Here is a 13,346-nt window from a genome sequence, read left to right on the forward strand (position 1 = left end):
AATCCTTTTTTTAGTAATAATATATAAATATATATATATATATATATATATATATATATATATATATATATATATATATATATATGACTGTTGTGGGTCATGGCCAGTTTTCACGTTATTTCTAAGTCACTGACAAAGGATTGATACATGGCGGTAGAAATCACATTAAATATGCTGGGAGGAGAATATGAACAAATAGAGAAACCGTTGGAGACTAAACACCCACAACTGAAAAGTGTCAAAAGCTCCGGTAAAATGTTTACAAATATGATAATCCTTTTTCCATACATAGTATCTACCTCAGCACTAATTTGTTTTGTCTCTCCTCCCTTTTGACACCTGCCAGTTATGGATTTTGAGCCTCCAAAGGTTTGCATGTTTTTTCCCCATTGGACCACTAGCATATATATATTGTGACTTCTGCCACTATGTATCAGTCTTCTGACAATGTCTTGAAAGAAAGTCGACACTATAGGTATTGGTCGAAACCATTCAGGACCTACACCAGTCTCTTATTCTTTCACCTGTGGTGATGTGGGTATGTATATATATATATATATATATATATATATATATATATATATATATATATATATATATATATATATATATATATATATATATATATATATATATATCTTTGACAACATCTTCATTAGATGGGATCTAATTAAGATTTTAATAAAAAAAGTTACAAGCTTTCAAGGACTTTCTGTCCTTATCATCTGGAAGCCTGTTTAAGTGAGGTCTTTTGTACCAATACACAATTGTGCAAGTGATCAGCTTTTAATAATATATATGCATACCTATGTATATAGGGTGTGGACAGCATATATACATTTCACTTTCTATGTCCCTGCTTTTTTTTTTTTTGAATCTTAAACTTCACATAAGATTTTTCATAAAATGCATAACTTAAGAACGCAAATTAGATGTAATAGAAGTTATATTATTTTAAATCACCTTTAGTCAAAAGTGAGGGACAGTGGGAGGAATTGATGTTAGCAGTTCCCCTGTGCCACTCATTTCACTGGCTGCTAAAGAGTGAAAGGAAAGGGACTGTGTAAACTTATTTTTGAGCCTATACAGTTATTCCAGTTCATGAAGTTGGTTTGCCCGCAAATGCTAGAAAGCTGTATAGAGCTTAACTGCTAACTTTATATGTTAATTTTCCCGACTTTTTTTTTATCAGCTACTGATTACTTACAAACATTGTTTTATTTGTTCATTTTTGGTTTTCTGCAAAAGAAAACTATTGTGCTGGCTTTTTAGTTTTCTGTAAAAGAAAACTATTGTACCTGCTTTGTCTGTCAGTCCACACTTATTCTGCCCACACGTTTTTCTGTCCGCCCTCAGATCTTAAAAACTACTCAGGCTAGAGGGCCGCAAATTGGTATGTTGATCATCCACGCTCCAATCATCGAACATACCAAATTGCAGCCCGCTAGCCTCAGTGGTTTTTATTTTATTTAAGGTTAAATTTAGCCATAATCGTAATTCTGGCAACACAACACAGGCCACCACGGCCAGCTGAGAGTTTCATGGGCCGCGGCTCATACAGCATTATACCGAGACCACCGAAAGTTAGGTCCATTTTCGGTGGCCCCTTGATTATACGCTGTAGCGGCTGTACAGAAAACTCGATTGCGCTGAAGAAACTTCGGCGCATTTTTTATTTGTTAATTTTCTTAACAGTTACAACACCTTTGTGGTATCTTGTCATACAGTTAGAATGATTAAATTATCATAAGGGTGATTCCTAGCAAATAGGTCTACTTCATTTTTGAGCTATAGAGACAAAAGGTCAAGATCAAAATCCAGGACAAGGCCAAACTAACTGTTTGCGGTGATAACTGCTGTATGGCATAGCAGATATGCCTTCGATTGAGTGTTCTCTGCTAGATTTTGAGACGGATGTAAATCTGAAGACAAATTCATTTTCTGTTTTCGTTTTTTGTAGCCTATTAATGGGGAATTGTGCTCTTTGGGTTCATTTTCTGCAGTAATATCAGTTTTAGCGGGGGTAGTTGTAGTAGTAAAGTTAGTTATAAATGATTTGTTTAACCAGACCTCTGAACTCTTTTAGGGTTCTTTGTAGTAGTAGAAGTAGTAGTACTTCTGTAGTAGTAGAAGTAGTAGTAGTAGTAGAAGTATCCTCTGGACTTTGATCCTGCAAAACTTCAACACCTTCCAAAGATAAAGCGTCCAAATTTGAAAGACCACGGCTGTAGAATGAAAGCTCGAAAATGCCACTTATATCAGCGCAGTGCCTCCCACCTCCACCACTACTACAAAAAAAAAAAAAAAACCTCACTGATCAAGTGGAAACCACCAGGTGGATTGCTCTTAGAATTCTTGCCAAAAAAGATTTTGTATCTGAATTACCATTACAATAAGCCTTTCCCCTAAGAGGAGGTGACTACAGAGAAAAACTCGAGAATGGTCATTGAAAAATTCATACCGTGGGAGCTGTATTGCGGATGAACCCGATATGCAAAAAGCAATTTGCATACCTACACAGAAGGCTCATCGGCAGGGTCTAGAACACGTAGGCTACATATACACACTGTGCCTCTCACTCACATTTTGCACATCTGAAGGTTTAGCTGGATGCCTCGTCTCTTACTGGTTTTCATACAGTGGGTGTGAATGATATTCATACGTGACTGCAGTCATCAGCATAGTAAAATTTTATCATTTGAAAATATGGAGAGTATACAAAATATTTCATAGGTTATTTCATTAATTATCAGACAAGTTAAAAATTTAGTTTTTTCCTTTATGTTTGTACCAAGAGGATTCCAAGAAAAATTCCATGAGTGATGTGACTGGAAAGACAGACTGATGTTAATCCTAACTGGCTCCTGTGACTGTCAAGTAGATATTTACGTGATTTTTATAATATATATATATATATATATATATATATATATATATATATATATATATATATATATATATATATATATATATATATATATATATATATATATATATATATATATATATATACATATATATATATATATCAGCAGCAGCAAACCGTAAGCAATGCATGTAGTGGGTTTATAGACCTAGTGTTTTTTTCTCTATCCGGGGAATTGTAGGCTGCGGTGCCATCGGTGGCTCTTGGAACTTTTGATCTACTATCATCTCCTTTCTGAATAATAATAATAATAATAATAATAATAATAATAATAATAATAATAATAATAATAATAATAATAATAATCTACAAGTAAATAACGAACCACCATGGATATTATTAAATGACAATTTACAGCTCGCAAACAATTCTTATTTTATTGGTGCGTACTATGGCGAATTAGGAAAAACCATTAGGTAACCTTTACTTATCTATGTTTTTGTGTTAATGGCAAATTGTAAAGAACTCGGCACAGTCGTACTCAGCTGATAATGTTGCTACGTTCATAATCTTTTCAATATTTCACAAATTTGGGTAGTAAAGTATCTCAGTCGCCTACTTTTATTTTATATATAAAACAAGTTGGAACTTCAAATAACTCATCACATTATATAAGAAGTAAAGAAACTTAGTCTACGATACAAAATTTTGATATCATATCCATTCTAGCAAATTGTTTATCAATGAAGCAAAGTGTATTACTACACCAAAGCTAACGTCAGATCATCCGAACAGAAGAAGTTACGCTAACGTAATGTTGTCATGGAGACCCAAAGCATTTTCACGTTTTCCTGAGTGAGTGTGACTGACAGATCATGTCAGTCGGAAGTTTGTTTAGCCAGCGTCTTTTGAACGTCAAGCATGAAGTTTTGCCCTCTTCTGTTTCTTTTGGTGTTCGTAATATTGAATAGAGACTGTTTCACTGCGTCAGAAGAATCAGTAAGTATTGAAATGTTTGAAGAATGAGCATTGTCTTTTAAGTTTCCTCGAGTTATTGTCAATCAAGTTAAAGTTGGTCTACTTACTGAAGGGTACGCACCTTACCCCCAAACCGTAGTTGGGCCAAGTCACATGACAGCTGACAAGTCAGTAATGTTCTGACACATTATTTGAGAGAGAGACCAATTCTTGTAGGAAATCATAATAATCTAGACGCTTATTAGGTTACTAGTCGTAGTAACTAGCACACCTAGGCTAATTGAAACCTCTGAAGCCATACCCTAGGCCTAGTCATAGATGAGGCCCTGAGTGAAGGACAGCTGACCTTGTATGAACTTCGATGAATGATCCTAATTATGACTCATAATGTAGGCCCTGGGCCTAGATTAAACATCCTAAACAATTAGGGAAGGGTTATCCAAGGCCTATAGTGCAGATTGATCATTTTTACACTGATTCCTTGTAGGCCTAGTCTGTCAGTCTAGGCTGGAGACAAGTGCTGTACTGTGTTAGCCGAGGGTTTTATCATCAAGTACTTAGACTAGTTAGTTTAAAGAGATCGCCAGTCAGGTTTCTACGTGCTGGCGGATTTATCCCAAAGGGTTTCTACAAGGTCTTAGCAGGCCAGCTATTTTTAATTCATTTTGACAGATCATTAATATATGTCATTAATTTCTTGTCAAAAACAATAAGCACATATTTTTTGGGTAGATCTAAGTAATAGATAAACGGCGGGTATTTAGCAAGAAATGGCAGTTTCTTATAGTATTTTGGTTGCTTATTTATTTAAATTTAATGTTATTTTTGGGGGGGTCAAATGTAATTAACCTGTAATTAACCCCTGAAGTCCACCCAACAAGGCGTTTCCATACGCGATCTTCACAAGGCAGAGCACGGGTATGTCTGTTTGGAATGGTTCATATCCCGTCTTGCAAGTGCAATTACAGTCCTTGTTAACATAGGGGTACTGCCCCCCCCTTGGCCAGTACTAAACATGGCAAATGGACATTCCATTTGGCCGACAACAAACAAATGCACCACCAGTATCAGAAGCCCTAAAAGTGTAGAAAAAACCAGTTTCCAAGGTAAAAACAGGCTCGGAGCTAATACTTAGAATTACCTTTTTTTGACTGGTCTTGTGGTTTGTACCTTTGACCAATATTGATGGGACAAACCACTTGTTTGTTTGTCTACTCTGATCCTAAATCTAACAACAATGTGTGACCAAAGTGGAAAGTGGAAGGTTTTGTGTGTGATCGGGTGACTCAGTGTTAAGGGAGTTGTTTTAAAGAATTATCGTGATCCTTTGCGTAGGTGCAAGGCCAGACTACTGTGTCTCCCACTCTTCTTCAGTAGAGGCGTCTCCCTAACCTCCTATGGATTATACAGGACCTGAGGGTCCCTTGTTCATGGAACCAGTGCAAGACGAGTTGCAGAGTCACTGTGGAGGTCCTTGTACTCATTCATGAGTAGGATGGCCTTGGGGAAGCAGGGGAATAGCCAGGAATTTAGTGAGGGGGGACCACTTTTATGGAAGATGAACCAGGTGAGCACAGTAAACGCAAACCCCTACAGTTGGGGGATTGGGGTCCCCCGTTGTGATGCCCCCCCCAGAAAATTTTTGTTTGTTCCAGAGGAACTACTCTCAGTGTAGGCTGGAAACGGCCGTTAAACTCTTGAGCAAGGTGGTTAGGCAGTAACTACCGCCAGGTAGGCGGGAATACCCGCCTGCCTGGATGTAAACATACCAGTTTGCTTTCGGCCGTCATGCGTTGCTGACGTGGTTTCGGACCTCTTTGCCTGACTGTCGTTAAGCTCTTTATTATCCTGGTGGGAACTTAATGTATTTTTGTGTTATATTACGTGTGTTTGATATTTATTAATACAAACCCACGATTTGTGATAACGTTGCATAGCCGTCGTTCCCTTGCGTCTCTATCTCTGGTTTGATGGCCAAGGCCGTATTTAGAGGGGCGTAACCGAGTGGTAATGCTTCTCTTCCAGTAGCCCTTTATTTAGATACTGAAGGCATTCCCCTGTACAGTCAGAGATATTAGGTTGGGACGTAATAGCTTCACTCCCCTACATTGATCGGGACGTAAGAGTTCGCTTCCTTTCTTGGGCTTCTGCCCTCTGTGTGCAAGGGCATGACGACTTCCATCCTACTTGTGCCAAGTGTTGTTTTCACTGCCTGCGCTAGAGAGAGTTGTGTGGGGAAAGGTTGTGGGCGTCGTCGGTAAGTTCCGCTTCCAAGGCACCCTTGGTGGACTCCCCTCCTTCTTTCTCTATCCCTGTAAGTTCTTCCTTTTCTCTCCTTTGGTAGAGATCTCTCTCCTTCGCCCTCTTCACTGGGTCGTCAGGCGAAGACCACCAGGAGGGGGGGCGCCGGAGGTTGGGCGACTGCTTCTAAGGGGCCTTCTCTTGCTGCGTAGGGCAGTTCCCCCCCGTAGCGAGAGGAGTCTCCCTCTACTAATCATCTTTGCTTTTTCTTTCAGGTTGACAGTGAGCATCGCAGGCACAGCAGTAGTTGGCTGGATATACTAGGGGATATCTTGCATGAAGGAGTCCCGACATTCATTTAGTGTTGTGCTTTGGGATCGACCACAGTACTTGGTTGGAGTGGCATAGTTCCACGTCGGGATCGTTCCAACTCTGTTCCCGCTGATGTGGATCAATCGCTGTCGTTGCTGGCCTTCATGTATGCCATGGCACTGACTGCCTCTGGCGTCTGTGTTCCATCTGCTCCTGCTGTTTCCTGTGTTATGCTTCTGTTAACTCGACGAAAGTCTCTGGGCGGCTCTTCCTGGTCTCCTGCCGCAGCCGTCCTGATCATTCCTGTTGCTGCTGGTGACGTTCATGTGATGTTCCTGGTTGTTGCTGTAGCTCCTGCATTCCGAACTGCTTCCATGGTTCCTGCATCAGCTTTCCTGATCATGCCTGCTGCTTCTCCTGGTGGTCATGTCCTGGGCTGCTTCCATTGTGTTCCTGCCAGCTGCCCTGGAGGTTACGATGTCCACCATCCTGGAGAAGATGTCGGCATGAAGGTGAAGGAAGTCACCTTGTGGAAGTGACATTCCTGGCTGTTGCAGTAGCTCCTGCCTTCCGAACCTCTGCCGTAGCTCCTGCATCGACTGTCCTGATCATGCCTGCTGCTATCCTGGCGGTCATGCCTGTGTTTCTGCCTGGTTACAATGTCCGCCATCCTGTTGAAGATGTCGGCGTGAAGATGAAGGAAGTGCCCTGTGGAAGTGATGTTCCTGGCCGTTGTGCTCTTGCCTTCCGAACCGCTGCCGTAGCTCCTGATCGGCTGTTGCCTGCTGCTTCTCCTGGGTGGTGGTTACAATGTTTCCGTTGTGTTCCTGCCACCTGCCCTGGAGGTTACGATGATGTCCACCATCCTGTAGAAGCTGTCGGAGTGGAGGTGAAGGAAATCACCCTGTGGAAGTAGCCGCTGTCTTCTTCATCTTATCTTCGATTTCATCTTCTGCTGCCTCTTCCCTTCCTCTCCTGAGGTTTGAGGGGGTCCCGGGAACCGGACAGACCTCCATCGGCTAAAGGAGAGGAAGGCTGCTTCTTTCCCCTTAATGCCCTTTGACGTCTAAGGGAGTCAGTCCCTAGATGTCTAGGGGAGGCAGTGGGTCTCTTGTTGGTTCCTCCCAACCTTCGGGTTAGGAAACCGATTCGCATAGCCCTGAGTTTTGTGTTTCAGGAGCTGCGGGCACGCAGACCTCGGTTTACGATCCCGTTCCCAGTCCTAGGGGTTCGGCCTCTAAGATGGGGGCTGCCACTGCGCTGATTAAACCGCTCTAGGGAGTGCTCGAGATTCAATGGAATATTGAGTATCCCGATCTGGTCTGGAGAGTACTCTCCTGGCCCAGTTCGGGAGCAGTGAGAGAAAGGAAAGAGGCACCCAGGTGTCTAAGCTCTTCCTGCCAGCACCGGCCAAGCGCTCCCCAGTGCTTACCAGTGCTCGGTCGGTTTCCCAGTCTGGTGTCTCGATCCAATCGGTTCAAACACCAGAAGAAGCAGGGAAGAGATTCTCTTCTTGAGTCCTTCGGGACTTCTAAGGGACTTCCTCTGCCCTGTTCCGGGAGACAAGTTTCTCAGGTGTTGGCTCTTTCCCGCCCTCAGCAAGCACTCCCGAGTGCTTCCATTCTCCTGTGGGTCTGGCGTTTGATCCTGGGTTTGAACACAGAAGAAGCAGGAAGAGATTCCCCCCTCTTTGCCAGTCTTAGAAGTCTGCATCTAAGTCTGGTTTCTGTGCCTGGCTCTTTTAGGTTTCTTAGAAAACCGAAAGCAGCCGCTCCCGATTTTCGGGAGTCTCACGGGTCTCTCGAATCCTATGAATCACGAGTGCTCTCCTGAGAGACACAGGACGAGAGAAAGTGCCGAGACACCCAGGTGTCTGGATGCCGGGATGCCAGGTGTCTGGGTGCCGAGACGCCAGGTGTCTGGGTGCCGAGACGCCAGGTGTCTGGGTGGAGGGACGCCAGGTGTCTTGATACTGCCCGCCAGCTGCTTTGGTTGCTTGGCCAGGTTTCATCCTCGTGTCTTGAACCTTAGGGTTCAAGCATGCATGGTAGCAGACACAGAATTCCCCCTAGAACCTTCTTCTTGAGGGGCCTCGGCCTCGAAGGAGTTTAGAGTTCGGGAAACTAGCAATAGTTCACGGCAGACGAGTTCTGCCCTGCCCAGTTCCAATTGTGTTCCTGCGATTGGCTTGGCTCAGCCCCTGGTTGCACTTACGAGACTGGCTGCTCTTGTCCCACCTACCTGCAGTCCCCTGGGCATACCAACCAGCTGGATCTGCTTTGTGTGATCGGCTCAGTTCGGTGCGGCTCAGCTCGGTCCCCACTCAGCTCTTCCAAATCGGGTTCTCGGCTCTGTTCGAGTGAACTTTCTGCTCTTCCCAGGAAAGCACTTTGCCACGGCACAAGTGCTCTCTTTCCCCTGTCACGTGTGGCAGCTATCTCCTTCAGTTGATAATCGCTCACGGTCTGCCTCTCCTCCTGATCTTACTGGCAGGACAGGTAGGGGTACTCGTTCTCCTTACCTGTTCCCTTTTCCTCTCAGCTGTTCCGAGAGGCATGAGATGGACAAAGAGAGCTCTGACGAATTTGTCTATGGAGTTCGACTGCCAGGCGTGCTTTGGGTGTTGGTCGCTCAATTGTCTTGTAGTACAACCAGGTAGCCGAGGAGGGTTTCTTGGGATCTGTCAAGGTCTCCCTTCAAGGGGAGAGGTATAGGAGTTTCATGCTTCAGAAGCAGCGAGGGTCTTCCTCTTGAAGTTGCGATCACCCTCGTTTTTCGGAGAGAACGATTCATCAGCACGAAGATCCCTGGGGACGGGACCATGGCTCCCCCAATGAATAATCTTCAGCAACCCTTGCAGTTCCGGGGGGCCAAGAGTGTCAAGGGCCGCTGCGGTCCTTGCTTCCGAGAGCGTTCTTGACCAGATGAATTCTTTTCTTCGGAGGAGGAATTCATTCAGATTGAGACACCAAGCTTCTCCCCTGCCTCAACAGTGCATGAATTCTTCTTGCCCTGGAGGGTCTTGCCTACTGCAGTTCTGTGGGCAATTCTGGTGCTAAGAAGAAGGACTTTGTCCCAATTTGGATCTCCGGTTTCGTAAGTCCCGAGTTGGCTTGACCCTTAGGAATGAACCTTTACTTGGTTCTGCCTTTCTCTTTCAGAGATTTGCCAGATACCTCGGTAATCAAGGTTCATACCAGGGCACTGCCTTGTCCTTTGGACAATGGCCAAGACCTTGGGGTCTTAGTCATCTCGACTCAACCTTGAGTTCAAGCCAGCCCCCTCAACTCTTAGCTAAAGTCCCAGGCTTGGAAGAAGATTGTGGAACACATAGCCCTCTTCTTCCCTTCTAGGAAAGTGTGCATAACTGTGTCTCTTTCCACCCTCTTTCCCATATGGGAGGAGGGAAGAATGGGAAGAGAGAAAGAAGTATTGACTGGAAGAAGTTCTCCTAATGCAGATGCCTGGATGAAATGATACTTATCGAGTGTCTGGAGCTGGCAGTGACATTGCCAAGACCTGGGAATGGATTCCTTCAGGAGAAGTATCTATTTCCCTTGGGTCAGAAATTCTTTTCATCAAACTTGCATCCTGCCTCCTCTCCTGGGCTCCCAATTCTGGAAATGCCAGCCGGGCTAGAGCTAATCATCATGGTATCCTGTCATCTTGCAGAAGCTTCCCCATGGTGGAGAATGAAGGAGGCTAATGCTTGATTGAAGGAACCTTCGCATATGCTTGCATATTCTCCTCACATTGTGTGTCTACTTCCAGATTCACCGATTGAGGTATAGGCACACTCCTGTAAGACTTTGTCTCGAAGGTGTATGACCGAGACGATTAGTACCTTCTCATCAACATCCTGAGCTCAAGGCAGCCTTTTGGCCTTCTGAGAATTCAGGTTGAGTTTTGCAACACTTAGTGGTTTCATTGAACAACTAAACCACAGTAGTGGCATTTGTCAACAAACAAGAGGTAATAATTTTTCTCCTGTTTCATCTGTTGGCATTTGAAGGTACTCAAGTGTTCTATTGCACATTCAACAGCTCAGTTAACCAGATGCATTCCCTGTGGGGATGTATTGGTAGGTGAGCCTGGCCTCAGGTTTGAGTGATCAGGATGGAACGTGCTGCTCACTCTTTTCTTCACAAAGATTCATGCAGAGACTGTCTTTCTTTGCCTCGACTGACAAAGTTCAGTTTTCCGCTCCTTCTGTTGCCTCATCTGTCACAACAAGTCGGTATCTTTTCTCGCTCCTTCATACCAGACCAGGGGCTGCTACAGTGAGGCATGCTGTAGAGGAATTTTTTTGGGAAATTCAATTTTTGCTATATCTATGTTTTGCCGTCCAGTTGGTTTTGTCTGTTGCGGCCCAGCCCTTGAGCTGTCTGTTTAGGGACATTAGCAAACATTCGAAGGATTAGACTTATTTTACTGGCCACGTAAAAATAAGTTCTCTCAGAGCAAGCTTAGTTGCTGGAAGACCAACTGGCTACTCAGCATCTGACCTGATAGCTCTGTTTCTGAGGCATCGAGAAGAGTTCTGCTTGACCCAACCTCCTGTAGCAGCTACACAGAAGCGGTTCTTCAGGCAGTACATCCCTGTGTGTTCAGGACTGGGAGACCTTCCAGTTTAGGCTTTCTAGCTGAGTGGCTGGATATAGCTGGATATCCCTTGAAGTCCTCTGCAACACTGTCCCAGGGACTGGATCCATCTTCGCTGGTGGGTGTTGTTGACGGAACTTCTTCTTGGGTCAGAGTCGCTCTTCAAGTCTGGACTTCCTCGTCTTCTCTGCCGAGGGTTGCTTCTCTCCGTTTCAGTTGTGAAGAACACAGGCCCTTGCAACCTTGTCTTCCATCTGAAGTAGCCTTTTTCTCCTCAGTCGAGATTTAGCTATGGACGAGAAGCTTCTTTGGTCCTGCTGTCCCAGGAAACTGTTCCCTGGGTAGCATGTGACTCTCATTTAGGGTTCCTGTCACATGCTCTTCACATGCCCTTACAAGAGTTGTCAAACAGAGATGTGCTCTCTTAGGACCATCTCTCATCTCGCTCCGGCCTTGGCATAGAAGATAGAAGAACAGGTGAAGGGGATCAATACCTCGACTCCTCCTCGGATTTCATAATTGGACTCTGAATCCATTGGCATCTATTGTCAGGTTCGAGTCCTTGTTCCCCTCCTCCTTGGACTTTGTATTGATCATCCAGATCAATCATTATCTTGTCCTATTAGGGAGCTGTGGTACTTTCCGAAAAGGCTCGACATTTCTAACTTGGATGTCGTTGACGTTTTCCCTGGTACTCTCTCTCCCAAGGAAGAAGTGTCTAAGCAAATATCTTTCTCCTGGCTCCATTAAGTGATTGAAGGAGGTACTCGGCAGCTGGTGACAATGATACCAGTACTTTCCACCCAAGAGCTCACGAAGTCAATGGCTTGGTCCATCCCTCGCATTCTGGAAGTTTCTGTCGGTCTGGAAGCACGATGTGGTCTCATAGACCACCCTCTCGTCTTCTTCCTGTGGTCTTGCCCACAGGCCCTTGGAACCTTTTTTCCTTGGTCCTGTGGTGGCTGCTCAACAAGTTGTGTTTCCTTACCCGGCTCCTTCAAGAGGACTAGTGGCATCTCGCTGAAGGTGTTGTTCTGAAAGTGAGAAGGATACCGAGAGTGACTGGCCTCTCCTCCTCATCCTTCCTCGTCCTCCTACTTCTCCAGGATGAGCATAGGACTCGAACCGATACTTGCTGGATCTGGCGTCTGATGCGGTAAGACTACACATCGAGCACCTGTTCTATTTTTGTTCTAGAATCATAGAAGCAATTCCACTTCTTCCTCAAGCAAGGGGAGGAAGGAGAGACTGGCAATAAGGAAACCCTATCTCGGGTTTACCACTCTGCCTCTGACTCTTAGGTTCTTCCCAGCCTATTTCGTATGAGTTACGTTTCCTCACTCGTGAAAAAGGCCCAGCACTGTATCTGACATTTAATCTTGTCAGAGGCACAGTACTATACTCCTCCTCGCTCTTTTGACCAGGAGTAGCAGCCCAGGTGTGCAAAACTCCAGTCAGTTCAAGAGACTTCCTCAGATTTTCCTCCAACCAGTGACCTTTCATGTAAAGGATCGATGGTTTGTATATATTGTCAGAACAAATCACAATTTTTAAAAGTAAATTGTGTTTTTCTTAACTATACAAACCTGAGGTCCTTTACATTAGATTTTTATGCCCGCCTCATGCCACCCCTCAATCTGAAAATGGCGAAAGGCAAACTGGAATGTTTACATCCGGGCAGGTGGATATTCTCTTGAACCAAAACCTGACGGTAGTTACTGCCTAACCACCTTGTTCAAGAGTTTAGTTGTTTCCAGCTTCGCTAAAGTACTGTAATTCCTAATGTAAAGGACCTCAGGTTTGTATAGTTAGGAAAAATACAATTTACTTTTAAAAATTGTGATATTTGTGATCACACAACTGGTAAGAATGTTCAGAAGATTCCAGCTTTTATTAAAGCTTTGAAACCAACCTCTATTTTTTGCTGTTTTCCAGCTGGACAGTCAGCCATGGCATCCTTATCCAATGTGGTAGTCAGTAAGTGTTTAAAGGGACTCTTGCATCAGAAAAATAATAGCCCCTGATTTTGGTGAGGGGCTCTTTTATATTTGTTCCTGGGTTATTTCAAGGTATGTTTCATATATTTTTTGGACTGATTTTGATTATTTTCCACTTTTATAAAAATTGGACCTGATAAAAAAACAAAAAAATCAAGCTGGGATTGGGTTTATTTTGAAGCTAAGTAGTGGGAGCTGTGGTAGGACCATCAACTAACCGATAATATCATAGTTATCAATTGAAAGCTCAAAGGCAGAATCTTTAGACCACAGATTCCAGGAGGTGTCTGGTTCTGGGGATAGGACTCTCATCATTCTACCCGGTTTGCCCATAATATGATTAGGGTGGG

At 44.0% G+C, this 13,346-nt stretch overlaps 1 protein-coding gene across 4 annotated transcripts in view; it reads left to right on the forward strand.

Moving 5' to 3' along the window:
- Nucleotides 1-3,701: 3,701 nt before the first annotated feature.
- LOC136831316 (acid ceramidase-like) overlaps nucleotides 3,702-13,346 on the forward strand; it is a 182,331-nt gene continuing 172,686 nt past the window's right edge. For 3 of the 4 annotated variants that reach the window (XM_067091513.1, XM_067091517.1, XM_067091515.1), the window contains exon 1: nucleotides 3,702-3,865. In XM_067091513.1, the coding sequence (XP_066947614.1) occupies nucleotides 3,788-3,865 (78 nt within the window). In that variant the 5' untranslated portion in view covers nucleotides 3,702-3,787. The remainder of the gene's footprint in view (nucleotides 3,866-13,346) is intronic. The other variant, XM_067091516.1, reaches the window with a different exon arrangement.

The sequence above is a fragment of the Macrobrachium rosenbergii genome, chromosome 48 (genome assembly GCF_040412425.1).
Source record: "Macrobrachium rosenbergii isolate ZJJX-2024 chromosome 48, ASM4041242v1, whole genome shotgun sequence".
Classification (NCBI taxonomy): Eukaryota; Metazoa; Arthropoda; class Malacostraca; order Decapoda; family Palaemonidae; genus Macrobrachium; species Macrobrachium rosenbergii.